This window comes from Carettochelys insculpta, chromosome 13, assembly GCF_033958435.1.
Source record: "Carettochelys insculpta isolate YL-2023 chromosome 13, ASM3395843v1, whole genome shotgun sequence".
NCBI classification, from domain to species: domain Eukaryota; kingdom Metazoa; phylum Chordata; order Testudines; family Carettochelyidae; genus Carettochelys; species Carettochelys insculpta.
This window is the reverse complement of record NC_134149.1, coordinates 3,112,907-3,127,384: the sequence shown is the minus strand read 5'-3', so window position 1 is coordinate 3,127,384 and position 14,478 is coordinate 3,112,907. Positions and strand designations below refer to the sequence as shown.

General features: G+C 42.5%; 1 protein-coding gene across 5 annotated transcripts in view; it reads left to right on the top strand.

The window, feature by feature from the left end:
- Window positions 1–14,478, top strand: part of KLHL13 (kelch like family member 13) — a 155,201-nt gene that overhangs the window by 17,762 nt on the left and 122,961 nt on the right. For 2 of the 5 annotated variants that reach the window (XM_075007530.1, XM_075007527.1), the window contains exons 2-3: window positions 4,441–4,551; window positions 12,526–12,584. In XM_075007530.1, coding sequence (XP_074863631.1) covers window positions 12,565–12,584 — 20 coding nt within the window. In that variant the 5' untranslated portion in view covers window positions 4,441–4,551; window positions 12,526–12,564. Of the gene's footprint in view, window positions 1–4,440; window positions 4,552–12,525; window positions 12,585–14,478 lie in introns of those variants that run through there. The other 3 variants (XM_075007531.1, XM_075007529.1, XM_075007526.1) reach the window with 2 other exon arrangements.

Sequence of the window (14,478 nt, the reverse complement as noted above, 5' to 3'; positions counted from 1 at the left end):
ACTGCATCCCAGCCCAGGGCCCGGTTGGCAGCAGTGGTCTGCCATCAGGGCTCCATACCAAAGCATGCTGACCCCTGTGCCTCTTCATATCTCCCCTCTCATACCTGGTGTAATGCTGATCAGCTTCTCTAGGTCAAGCAAGGTACCACAGTGAGTAGTTCATCTTCCTGGTCTTCTGGCACAGGTCCCTCTGGTTCAGACCAGTCCTCAGCCTTTTGGAACAAAGGATTCCCAACCCAAGAGCTTAGAGCTTCAGTCTAGCCTCCCTGGTGGCTGGGGTATTTTATACTGGTAGTCCCGCCCCTTGCCTTCTGGGCAGGTAGGGAAGCAGGGCTAAATTCCGTTCCCCGAGGTGCAGGAAGGGATTTTTCCCCTTCAGCCTCAGGGAGTAGCCACGCCTGCTCCCTACAAGCCCAAACTCAACATCAGCAGAGGCACTGGAGCTATCTGTGGATTCAGTACGATGGCAGTGATGAAGTGCATGTAGAATCAGGTCACATTTACAGGGGGCTCTGGTAAGAGGCGATAATTCTGAACTAGACTTGGTAGTTATCATAGGGGATAATCAGGTGAACATGAGCGCTCAGTACATTGCTGTGGCCAAAAAGGGTAATACCATCTTCTTCAGATGGTATGGCTGTGATCTGAAGAAGTGGGCCTGTCCCACAAAAGCTCATCACCTAATAAATTACTTTGTTAGTCTCTAAAGTGCTACTGGGCTGCTTTTTTGTTTTGATATTATGTAGACTAGTATGGTTATCTCTGTTACTATTTGTGTTTTTCTGTGTTAGATCCTTTGAGAGAGGGTAAAACAAGTGCCTTAAGAATAAGGGGTGGATTAAGTTCTGTGGGGTCTTAGGCTTTGCCATTTGTGACTAACTGTACACCTTTTTGTCTAACTTAAGACAGCTATTTATAGTAGATGCACTGGAAGAACAAACACATTACCAACATGTTGTCATTCTAAGTCTATAAACCGAACAAGCACAAAACATTGTAACTTGCCTGAAAAATGCTTAGTCTTCATTTGTTTGTAATCAGTTTTACAGAATACAGATGTTCCATATAGCAAACCTGTTACATGTTATGTAGAAATCCATGTACATGTTAGCTTTTTATAAGCATGTATACTTGCTGTACACATTTAAACCCCCAAAATGTGAGTTTCTTTTGGCTGCATAAAGAAAATTCATGAGAGAAGCCAAACAATCCCTTCCTCCTACTGCACAAAAAAGTGATCTGTAGAATTTTGTAGCTTATTGGGCTAGCCTTCTTGTTAGCCTATATATAATCTTCTTCTGTATGGATTTCTTATTTCTTTGTATTTTTTGTTTTATTTATTTTTATTTGATTTTATTAAAGTAGTTTGGCTGTCACATAAGGGGCTTACAGGCTATATTCTGTATGTTGAGTTAAGGCAAAGTTAGCATAAGTATGTCTGGGGGCTTTCACCCAGATAGCGAAGTTGGCTCACATAGGTTCACATCGTAGATGGTGATGAGCGTAAGCATAAGGTCCATATCTGATGCGTTGAAGCAGGTTGGCAGAGGGACCTGCTGAAATTCATATCCTCTTGAATGTAGCAGGCACGCTACAATTTAGAACCAAATAACTGGTTAGGACAGAAATAACAAATGTGATACCTAATCACAAAAGGGCCATGGTAACAAATTAACGTATGCGATAATAAGTTGAGATCATTGATATACTAGCCTGTAAGAAAAAGATATTTCATCATTAGAAAGATGTGACAATACCAATAAAGAAAAGGGACAAATCCCATACTGAAAATGCAACAGTTGTGTGCTGGGAGAGAGAACCTGTAACATGAAGCATATTAAGTGATTGGTTACAAGAGCTCTGATGGTAGCTCTTAAAACGTCTCTGGGGTAGAAACATTGATTTGCTTTTTAAAAAGTGTTTTTTCTGCTTCCTCAGTTGTTGGAGGTGCCCATGGTCCCTGCTGCTGCAGAAATTTGTTGAGGGAGATGCCAAACTGCATTTACATTTATTTATTGATATATTTGTTTTTGGTTAACTGTTCAGCTCAGTAGTTTGCCCATGTAATTCCCAGCAATGTCCCAGGACTGTGTCTGGATTTTTTTTTTTTTTTTTTTTTTTGTAGATGGTCCCCATAGCTCTGCTTCGCTTTCTGAGGTGTTTGTTTTGCCTCTGGCTTTTCCTAGCCCCACTCACTCTCAGAAGCTTGCTGGAGATGACCAACCACTACAATGGGTCTTTTTCATTAAGATTCTTGTTGGGCAGCTCTGCTGGCTCTGATTGGACAGCTTCCCTCGCAACCCAGCCTGGGTCAGTTTGCTTCCCTGCTTTTGCTGGACAGGAATGGAGCTAGGCAGGAATGGTGTTTGAAGATGCAGCCCAAACTATTCCCTGTGTTAAAGGAGTTCGGGAGAATTTCATCCTCTGAGAAGAATGAAGCTGAGGGGCAGCACCTGAATCTCAACAGCCAGCAGTGACATTCGCATCTCTGATTCTGGTGCTCAGCTGTAGTCTTCCCTTCTGCTTACCTGTGGGTCGTGGATGGAGGGCACCACATCCAGCAGGGGTGCAGTTGGCCCTGGAGAGTGTTCTCTTCCCCTGCTACTGTATTTGTAGCTGCCATCTGAGGGTTCCATTTCATGTCCAGGCTGAGTCCTCCAGGAGAAACGGTCTGTGGACCATGGGGGTTCCATACAATGGAGAAGGACAGAATTTCTGGGAAGGCCGGTCCTTGAGACCTGGAAATGGCCTTTGTGAAAGTATGTGGAGGAACTAATGAGCCTCTTTAAAGAGCAGATCAGTCATTGGAGTGTGGGTTACGTACTCTTAGCTGGTTTTTAGCTTGTGTGGTAGAGGCTCATGTTTTAAGCTCTAGCGGTCCCAGGTTTGAGTCTGCTTGTTGGCATTAAAAATGGGAGGTCTCAGAAGCTTGGGATGCACTTCAGCTGTGGGGAATATGTAACCCAGAAGCACTGAGATCACTGACAAGGGGGAGTGAAGTCTGTTCTATGGCCTTAGCTTGAGATCCAGTGAGCTTTGTATGTGGCCCACACACCTTTTGGGTGTGGGGTACTGTTCCATCCAGAGACCATTCACAGAGGGAGTAATGAGTCTGCTCTATAGCCTTAGTGTTTTGTCTTATCTGGTAGAGGCTCATGTACTGAGCTCCAGAGGTCTCTGGTGAAGTCCTGGACAAGCCCCCACTTGTAATGCACTTTGCCATGTATGTATCTGTCTCTGGTCTGGACTCTATATTCTGTTTTATATGTGCAGTCAAGTCAAAATGTTTAGCATGGCTTCTCTCTGTTACTACACTTTAGTGGTGTTTACTAAACTAGTCTATATACTATCAAAACAAAAAAGCAGTCAAGTAGCACTCTAGAGACTAACAAACTTAATACATTATTTTGTTAGTCTTTAAAGTACTACTTGACTGCTTTTTTTGTTTTGACATTAAAGTGTAGTTCTGTGATAGTTCCTTTCTGTTTCCGGACACACAGACCAATTTAGAATTTCCCCCACGTTGAATACAGCTGTTTTACTATTAGCTGCATGAGACTTCCAGCAGATGTTTTCAGTTTTAAATCACATATGGTAACGGAGCTTTTTTGCCTACATGTTATAGTTGTATGACTGGCTCCTTACACATTTCCTCATGTAATTTATTTGGTGTCTGCTACAGAGTATCAACTTCCCATCTTTTGTTTTTCTCTGCGAAGAGATTCATAAACATTCAAGTATGTCTTTAGAGTTTTCAGTTACTTGAAAAACAAATACTAAAGTGCTGCTTCTTCAACTGTTACCCATTTAGTCTTTCCCAGGTAGGTTATAGTGATTGGTGTTTACTATTTAAAAAAAAAAAGCCCTGCTTGGATACAGATCTTGTCTGATATGAAAATATGATATATAGCTTTCTACAGATTTGCAGGGTTCTAATACTACTCATTCTAGTTCATAGGAATCCGTTTGTCCCAAAACGAAGCCAACCTCTGTTCCTCTCTGTAATGCCTTGTCAGCAGCTATTCTTGGGGAGCCTTAGATGTACATATTTAGAAGGGTTCACTGCCTCATTCAACCATGGATTGCATACTTCAGTCTAGGTTTCTTGCCCTGCTGGGTATATTTGTAAATAGCTCTGTGTAGGCCTGTAAATGCTGCAGGAACAGCCAGAGGAATATATTAGAATGTATTCAGCTATCATGCAGCAAACTCCATTCTGTTTAGATTATTCATGTTCGTTACGCAGACAGGATTTCACATCCATGTTTGCTTTATAATTATAATTGGGAGAATATCATTCTGGTGAGTGTTTTTGTTTTCTTGAGTGAATTAATGCCTTTGTTTTGGTGATGAAGATTGATAAAATGGGATCTTCGGCAGCAATGCTTCTTTTGTTTTTTTTTGTCACTTTATTTAGTGGCCTTCTTCTCTCTGACACAGGAAAACCTGAAGTTCAGTTGAGTCAATAGCATGTCGTGAGGTGCAGCTGCAACAGAAGAAGAAGGGAACAACTTTGTTCTACTAGCAGCGGCGACAAAGAAGTGAGAACAGGCAAGTTAGAGATTGTTAAAGGATTTTTTATGTTTTACCATTTTTGATAATGCCGTGCTCTAGGTGTTGCACAGAACACAATAGCTGTGTCTACACGTGCACGCTACGTCGAAGTAGCGGCACTAACTTCGAAATAGCGCCCGTCGCGGCTACATGCGTCGGGCACTATTTCGAAGTTAACTTCGACGTTAGGCGGCGAGACGTCGAAGTCGCTAACCTCATGAGGGGATTGGAATAACGCCCTACTTCGACGTTCAACGTCGAAGTAGGGACCGTGTAGACGATCCGCGTCCCGCAACGTCGAAATTGCCGGGTCCTCCATGGCGGCCATCAGCTGGGGGGTTGAGAGATGCTCTCTCTCCAGCCCCTGCGGGGCTCTATGGTCACCGTGGGCAGCAGCCCTTAGCCCAGGGCTTCTGGCTGCTGCTCCGGCAGCTGGGGATCCATGCTGCATGCACAGGGTCTGCAACCAGTTGTCGGCTCTGTGGATCTTGTGGTGTTTAGTGCAACTGTGTCTGGGAGGGGCCCTTTAAGGGAGCGGCTTGCTGTTGAGTCCGCCCTGTGACCCTGTCTGCAGCTGTGCCTGGCACCCTTATTTCGATGTGTGCTACTTTGGTGTGTAGACGTTCCCTCGCAGCGCCTATTTCAATGTGGTGCCGCGCAATGTCGAAGTTGAACATCGACCTTGCCAGCCCTGGAGGACGTGTAGACGTTATTCATCGAAATAGCCTATTTCGATGTTGCTACATCGAAATAAGCTATTTCGATGTTGGCTTCACGTGTAGACGTAGCCAATGAAGCAATAAATAATTGTTACTTTGCGACTCACTTTTAACACGTGTCTGATTTGAGAGTTCCCATTTAGGTAAGAGTCTAATTTAGCATTTATCATGACTCTTACTCCTGAACAGATGGAGGTTTTCTAGTTCTTTAAGTTGGTGTAGGCTTTTGTTTGCATGGTGGTATCTGTATAGAGAGCTTTAGTTGTTAACTGAGGCTGAGTGCCTGAAGGATTTGCAGAAATCCATGAACTTATTTTCTTTTTATGAGCTCTGTATATTTATAAAATGTTACAGTGGTTTAAACTTCTTGGTGAAATTACAGTAGGTTCTCCACATTCGTGAGTGCCACATTCACAAATGAAGTTATTCGCGATTGGCCTTGCTTCCCCTGGGGCTTCAAGGTTGGGAGTGCCAGCAGCAGTCATGGCTTTCCCCAGGACTCTGAGCCCCCCACCCTACACACACTTGCAAGGATTCTGAACAAATGTTGAGGCCCTACTGTGTTTTCCACTTCATGCAGCTAATTAACACACAGTGTTAGTGGTTTTTGTTGTTTTGTTTTGTTTTTTTTGTGCGCATACTTGCTGGTATTTGGTAGCCCCAGCCATGGGATAGGCTGTGGGGAGGTGGCAGAGAGCCATCTGAGTTCCAGCACTTTTTTTTTTTTTTCTTTTAAAGAAATAAAAAAGCAGTGCTAACACCTATAGGTGCAAATGAGAGAATGCTCTTTCAAAAAAGTGTTTTAACACTAGAAGAATCCATGTAACAGCTTTCATAAAAGTAAACAATAAAAATGTCCATACATTTAGCTAACTTTTTGGTTGCACTTTCTTGGCCTTCCTCATAATACAAAATAGGAAAGTAAATAAGTTGGGAATAAAAATAAGAGTAAATAAATGATACTCTATACTTCGCAGTAGTTGTATGAGTTACAAATCTGTGTCACTTGGAAATGAAAATAGTCTAAGTAAACTTGCAGCAGTCTGGCCTTGAGCAAAATCTGTACATTTTATATTTAGTTATGATTGAATATTGGAATCAATATCTTAACTGTTGTAAAAATGTTTAAAATTAAACATTAGAGAATGGAGGAGTGGGGGTATTACTATAAATATTGGTTAAATGATTGCAATATATTTAAAAATATAGCTCATACAAATTGAGAGCTTTTTTCTTAGGGTAATGTGCATATTTCATCATGTATTGGTAATTTATTCTGTTTCTCCCCTGCACTCCTAAGATAAGAGTTGTGGTTTCCATTTTAGTAAACTGTTCATGGGAATGGGATAGATGGGCAGGACTAGGCACAGGTAGGTTAAACCGTGAGATTAATTTGAAAAATCTAGGGCCTGTAGTTTCCCTGCTCACTTGATATATTTTATTCATTTTGTTTCCATAATTCATCCTCATTTCTACAGCAGAAACAGTAGTCATCAGTGCACAGAGAGTGGCGTGTCCACGGGGTCTACAATTTGGTTCAGTGTCTTTCCGAACCTCACTATACAAATTGTTCCAGCAACCTGGCATTAGTCACCTTATATTTGCCTGCAGACAAGCTTTTTCTGGTTTTTCATGCTTTTACCCCTAAGGCTTATGTCTATGTCTTTTATCCCTAAGGCTTCTGTTCAGCAAAACTTCTCTCGACAGAGGTTTTATCAACAGAGCATGTGTTAAGACTGCAGATAGCTCCAAAGAGATCTGCTGGTTGGGAGCATTCTGTCATAAGAACATAACATAAGAACATAAGAATGGCCATACTGGGTCAGACCAAAGGTCCATCAAGCCCAGCATCCCATCTGCCGACGGTGGCCAATGCCAGGCGCCCCAGAGAAGGAGAACAGAAGACAAGTGATTTATCTCCTGCCATCCATCTCCTGCCCTTGTTATGAAGGCTAGGGCACCATACTTTATCCCTGGCTAATAGCCATTTATGGACCTGACCTGCAAAAATTTATCAAGCTCTTTTTTAAACCCTAATAGAGTCCTGGCCTTCACAGCCGCCTCGGGCAAGGAGTTCCACAGGTTGACTGTGCGCTGTGTGAAGAAAAATTTCCTTTTATTAGTTTTGAACCCACTACCCATCAATTTCATTTGGTGTCCCCTAGTTCTTGTATTATGGGAAAAGGTAAATAATTTTTCTATATTCACTTTCTCCACACCATTCATGATTTTATATACCTCTATCATATCGCCCCTCAATCGCCTCTTTTCCAAACTGAAAAGTCCCAGTCTCTCTAGCCTCTCCCCATATGGGACCCTTTCCAAGCCCCTAATCATCTTAGTCGCCCTTTTCTGAACCTTTTCTAATGCCAATATATCTTTTTTGAGGTGAGGAGACCACATCTGCACGCAGTACTCGAGATGTGGGCGTACCATAGTTTTATATAGGGGAAGTATGATATCTTTTGTCTTATTATCGATCCCTTTTTTAATAATTCCTAACATCCTATTTGCCTTACTAACTGCCGCTGCACACTGCGTGGATGTCTTCAGAGAACTATCCACTATAACTCCAAGATCCCTTTCCTGATCTGTCGTAGCTAAATTTGACCCCATCATGTAGTACGTGTAATTTGGGTTATTTTTTCCAACATGCATTACCTTACACTTACCCACATTAAATTTCATTTGCCATTTTGCTGCCCAATCACTCAGTTTGCTGAGATCTTTTTGTAGTTCTTCACAATCCCTTTTGGTTTTGACTGTCCTGAACAACTTGGTGTCATCTGCAAACTTTGCCACCTCACTGCTTACCTCATTTTCCAGATCATTGATGAACAAGTTGAACAGGATCGGTCCCAGGACTGAGCCCTGGGGAACACCACTAGTTACCCCCCTCCATTGTGAAAATTTACCATTTATTCCCACCCTTTGTTTTCTGTCTTTTAACCAATTCCCGATCCATGAAAGGACCTTTCCTCCTATCCCATGACCACCTAATTTACATAAAAGCCTTTGGTGTGGGACCGTGTCAAAGGCTTTCTGGAAATCTAGGTATATTATGTCCACTGGGTGCCCCTTGTCCGCATGTTTATTAACCCCTTCAAAGAATTCTAATAGATTAGACAGACACGACTTCCCTCTGCAGAAACCATGCTGACTTTTGCCCAACAATTCGTGCTCTTCTATGTGCCTTGCAATTTTACTCTTTACTAGTGTTTCTACTAATTTGCCTGGTACTGATGTTAAACTTATCAGTCTATAATTGCCAGGATCTCCTCTAGAGCCTTTTTTAAATATTGGTGTTATATTGGCCGTCTTCCAGTCATTTGGTACCAAAGTGGATTTAAAGGATAGGTTACAAACCACTGTTAATAACTCCGCAATTTCACATTTGAGTTCTTTCAGAACCCTTGGGTGAATGCCATCTGGTCCTGGAGACTTGTTACTATTCAGCTTATCAATTAATTCCAAAACCTCCTCTAATGTCACTTCAATCTGAGTGAGTTCCTCAGATTTGTCGCCTAAAAAGGCTGGCTCAGATTTAGGAACCTCTGTAACATCTTCAGCCGTGAAGACTGAAGCAAAGAAATCATTTAATCGCTCCGCAATGGCACTGTCTTCCTTGATCGCTCCTTTTATATCTTTATCATCCAAGGGCCCCACTGCTTTTTTTAGCAGGCTTCCTGCTTCTAATGTATTTAAAAAACATTTTACTATTGTTTTTTGAATTTTTGGCTAGCTGTTCCTCAAACTCTTTTTTGGCTTTTCTTACTACATTATGACAGTTAATTTGGGAGTGTTTATGTTCCTTTCTATTTTCCTCACTAGGATTTGACTTCCACTTTTTAAAAGCTGCCCTTTTCTCTCTCACTGCCTTTTTAACATGGCTGTTTAGCCATGGTGGTTCTTTGTTAGGTCTCTTACTGTGTTTTTTTATTTGGGGTATACATTTAAGTTGGGCCTCTAGTATGGTGTCTTTAAACAGTTTCCATGCAGCTTCCAGGGATTTTAGTTTAATTACTCTACCTTTTAGTTTCTGTTTAACTAGCTTCCTCATTTTAGTGTAATTCCCCTTTTTGAAATTAAATGCCAGAGTGTTTGACCGCTGCGGTGTTCTTCCCAACACAGGAATATTAAAAGTTATTATATTGTGGTCACTATTTCCAAGCGGTCCAGTAACAGTTACCTCTTGGACCAGATCCTGCGTTCCAGTCAAGACTAGATCGAGAATCGACTCTCCCCTTGTGGGTTCCTGTACTAGCTGCTCCAAGAAGCAGTCATTTAAGGCATCAAGAAATTTAATCTCTGAATCCCGTCCTGAGGTGACATGCACCCAATCAATATGGGGATAATTGAAATCTCCTATTATTACTGTGTTTTTTATTTTGATAGCCTCTCTAATCTCCCTTAACATTTCAGCATCACTATCACTGTCCTGGTTAGGTGGTCGGTAATATATTCCTAATGCCATATTCATATTAGAGGAATGAATTGTTATCCATAATGATTCTATGGAACATTTTGATTCCTTTAGGATTTTTACTTCATTTGATTCTATATTATCCTTCACATATAGTACCACTCCGCCACCCGCACGACCTGTTCTGTCTTTCCGATATAATTTATATCCCGGTATGATAGTGTCCCACTGATTGTCCTCATTCCACCATGTTTCTGAGATGCCTATTATGTCAACTTCCTCCTTTGATATGAGGTACTCCAGTTCACCCATCTTATTAGACAGACTCCTAGCATTAGTGTAAAAGCATGTTAGAAAACTACCACTATTTATATGTCCGCCTTTCACAGACGTGGTGGATTTTTTTATGCACGATTGTTTCACATCTGATCTTGCCCATATATTATTTCCCACGTTCCCTATCTGACTAACTTCTAGGGAATCCCTGTCTATGGAGCCTCGTGTAAGAGAAGTCTCCGTCCGATCCAGGTGCTCCCCCGCACCAATCGGCTTTCCCCCACCTCTTAGTTTAAAAACTGCTCTATGTCCTTTTTAATGTTTAATGCCAGCAGTCTGGATCCACCTTGATTTAGGTGGAGCCCATCCTTCCTGTATAGGCTCCCCCTACCCCAAAAGTGTCCCCAGTTCCTAATAAATCTAAACCCCTCTTCCCTACACCATCGTCTCATCCACGCATTGAGACTCTGAAGTTCTGCCTGTCTATCTGGCCCTGCGCGTGGAACTGGAAGCATTTCAGAGAATGCCACCAAAGATGTTCTGGATTTCAGTCTCCTTCCTAGTAACCTAAATTTGGCCTCCAGAACATCTCTTCTACCCTTCCCTATGTCATTGGTACCAACATGTACCACGACGACCGGCTCCTCCCCAGCACTGCCCATAAGTCTGTCTAGATGCCTCGAGAGATCCGCAACCTTCGCACCAGGCAGGCAAGTCACCATACGGTTCTCCCGGTCATCACAAACCCAACTATCTATATTTCTAATGATGGAATCCCCCACTACTAAAACCTGCTTCTTCCTAACAGCTGGCGCTCCCTCCCCCGGAGAAGTATCCTCGGCACGAGAGGATACATCACCACCCTCTGGAAGGAGGGTCCCAACTACGGGATGGTTTCCCTCTGCTCCCCTTGACTGCTCTCCTTCCCTGAGCCTTTCATCCTCCGTAACAGCCTCAGGACTGTCAGATTGGAGGTGGGACAGCCCTACTATGTCCCGGAAAGTCTCATCCACAAACACCTCTGCCTTCCTTAGCTCCTCCAGTTCAGCCACCCTGGCCTCCAAAGCACGCACTCGGTCTCTGAGGGCCAGGAGCTCCTTGCATCGAGCGCACACATACGCCACCCGCCCACAGGGTAGGTAGTCATACATACTGCACTCGACACAATAAACAGGATAGCCCCCACTCTGCTGCTGGGCTTCTGCCTCCATTTCCTACTCTAGTTATATACGAGGGTTAATTAAATGTTTCAGATAGAGGTTGTTATAAAGGATTTAGTTTAAGGGCAACAGAAGTAAGTCACTGGCTCCCTCCAAGCTCCCCCTCTCAACTCCCCTCTCCAAACTCCCTCCTGTTAGCACGCACCCTGTTTGCCAGCACCCGGTCGCAAAGCTCCCTGGTCGCTTACTAGCAGGGTTTAAGTGCTCAGCCTCCCTGATAGCTCCTCCCTCTGCCTACAGCTCAGCCAATCAGCACACGGTGTTTCAATTCAAACCTAATCAGCTTCCAACTGCCTGCCTGCCTGCCTGCCTGCCTGAGCACACGGCCTTTCAAACAAACAAACACACACTCAGCTCAGCACTCCAAACAAACAAACTCCAAACTCCAAACAAACACACAAGCCCAAAACCTCCAAATATAAGCAGCCACTTACCCCAAGGTGCTTTAGTTTGCTCCTTCCTTCTCCTCCTCCAGGAGAGCCTCTCCAAACTCCCTCCTGTTAGCACGCACCCTGTTTGCCAGCACCCGGTCGCAAAGCTCCCTGGTCGCTTACTAGCAGGGTTTAAGTGCTCAGCCTCCCTGATAGCTCCTCCCTCTGCCTACAGCTCAGCCAATCAGCACACGGTGTTTCAATTCAAACCTAATCAGCTTCCAACTGCCTGCCTGCCTGCCTGCCTGCCTGAGCACACGGCCTTTCAAACAAACAAACACACACTCAGCTCAGCACTCCAAACAAACAAACTCCAAACTCCAAACAAACACACAAGCCCAAAACCTCCAAATATAAGCAGCCACTTACCCCAAGGTGCTTTAGTTTGCTCCTTCCTTCTCCTCCTCCAGGAGAGCCTCTCCAAACTCCCTCCTGTTAGCACGCACCCTGTTTGCCAGCACCCGGTCGCAAAGCTCCCTGGTCGCTTACTAGCAGGGTTTGGCAGTATCTGTCGACATCCCTGTACACCTCATTCAATGAGAAAGAAGGGATGTGTTGACAGAGGGGGTTTTTCTGACATTTGCCCCTGTGTGGACAGGTCAAATTTTAGAAAAGCCTCTCCCAATAGAACTGTTGGCAGAGATAGGCTGTTTAGACTGTGGGGGAACTGTCAGCAAAAGGTAGGCAAATTGTGCACCACAATTTGTGTAAGTATCAGTGAGATCAGTGTTGTGAAAAAGAAGAGGAGAATCAATTGTATAGGAATGATTGGGACGTATCTTGCCCTTCTTTGCTAGAATATCTGGGATCTGGGAATCTGCAATTTATATCTTGATGTCAATCTGTGACTTTCTGCTCCATGCTCTTTTTTTGTATGTGTGTGTATATGTGTTCAACTGCAGGTACATGAACAGCCCAGGAGATAACTTTGCTTTACAGGGATGATGTGGAGAGACTCGTTGTGAGTAACCGTGTGTGTTTAAAAACAAAATGTTGCCATGTCAGAACAGATATGAAGTTGAAGTTGGATTTATTTTCCTTATTCCATGTTGTATTAGATTTGCTTACAATTTATGGCACCTGATCATACTTCAGATCATCATTTAAACTCAGGAAAAAAGAATTTGAAATGCAACCCTTGAAGAAAAAAAAACAAAAAAAATTAAGATATTCAGGTGGTCTCTTAAAGCTGTAGAACTAAAAATAGGTTGTCTATACTATTTGCTAAAACAGCCATTCATGGCAGTAACCTGTTCATGGTGACTAATGCACCAATGAACTTTATTGTTAACCATGCAATGTAATTTTTCATATAGATATGAATAATGTATAACCTGTGAGTCTTCTGCAACTGCTCTTTGGTAGGATTAACAAGATACCTTTAAGAGTCTTTTCCAATAATCTTCAGCGGCAGCGTTCTATGGTAGAAGAATTGAATTAACCACCTAAGGATGAGCTTTCTACACTATTGCAAATGTCTTTGACAATTCATGAATTAAGTCTCTCTAATTCTAGTAGAGGGCTCTGACTTGTGCAGCACAAAGCGGGTGTAGTAAAATTGTGTAATATCATTCATTGACAACCTGCCTCCTGCAATGCAGTTGCAGTATGATAGGACACAGGTATTGCATCACAGTTCAGCAATGAAGTGAAGACAAACTACTATATAGTTACTACGTACTAGGAACTATCCATATAATTACTTAAATTTAGCTCCAGAGATTTGGTGATATTTCTAAAACATTTATTCTTGTGAAAATTTCTAAGTAACCGATGATAACCTCCATGTGTTCAAGGCCTTGATCTGTGCCGTATTGACACACTAACTCTGTCAGTATGCTATTTCTTAGTGCCGCCAGGCAATTCCTTTTTTCAAACCAACAATTTCTATCAGAGTTCCTTGGCAGTAATATTATTGTAGCCTGGTGTAAGAACTTTTGACTGTATTACTACATTACTCTAAAACTTTATAGTAGAAGAGTGTCCTTGCAGCAGTGCTATAATTTGCTTAATTTTGCTTTCATATGCTATAAATGTACTGTGGTTAAGATGGCTTCAGAATATTTCCACTGGAGACATTAGTTAATTTTTCTCAGTTTGACCCAGGCTGTGTTGTGGGGAAAGTGCTGTTGGGTTCTGGGAACATTCTAGAAAAATCAGTGTCTTGAGATGTCTTGAGTGCCCTTTAATGGCACTGAGCATCTGCAGCCAGTTACTGTGAGGCCTTGTGCACTTCCATCACCTCAGTTCCATCCTTTTCCACTGGCTAAATGCAGTCATAGGAATTGAACTTCACACTCAGAATTTCACTTTCATCAACAAGTCTCTTATTTTTATTATAATTATTCTAGACTTTTATATATGGATTAATCAGGTTTTAATTGGTTTGGATCCCATTTCATGTGATTTTTGGATTCCCATAGTGATTCTGCCTTTTCTTCTAGAAGACAGACTTCAATAAAAAAAACAGACTTAAGCAGTATATTTTGTGCCTAGACATCGTCTTTGAACTATAAGCACAATTTCATAGATCGTTATTCAGATTACTGTTCCATAACTAATAGGAAAAAACAGATATTATTGTTAGTAGGGTTAAATTTAAATTAATGCCCGGCCGTTTTTTTTCCCCCCTCCTAGTTTGGGGATGGATTTCAGCCAGTATGAACCCTGGGTGTTACTCCCTTTGGTTTTAGTCAAGAAGTAGCCAGTCAAGTATTGGCTTCCTGTCATCTTCTTGTTGACTCCTTACTGGTTCTGCTTGCCAGTTCCTGAAGGCTATAGCTGGCCATTTTTTGTTTTTTCTGAGGCCCCAGTTTGCCCCAACATCCCTCGTGAGTGGGGAGAAGTGAGTGTTG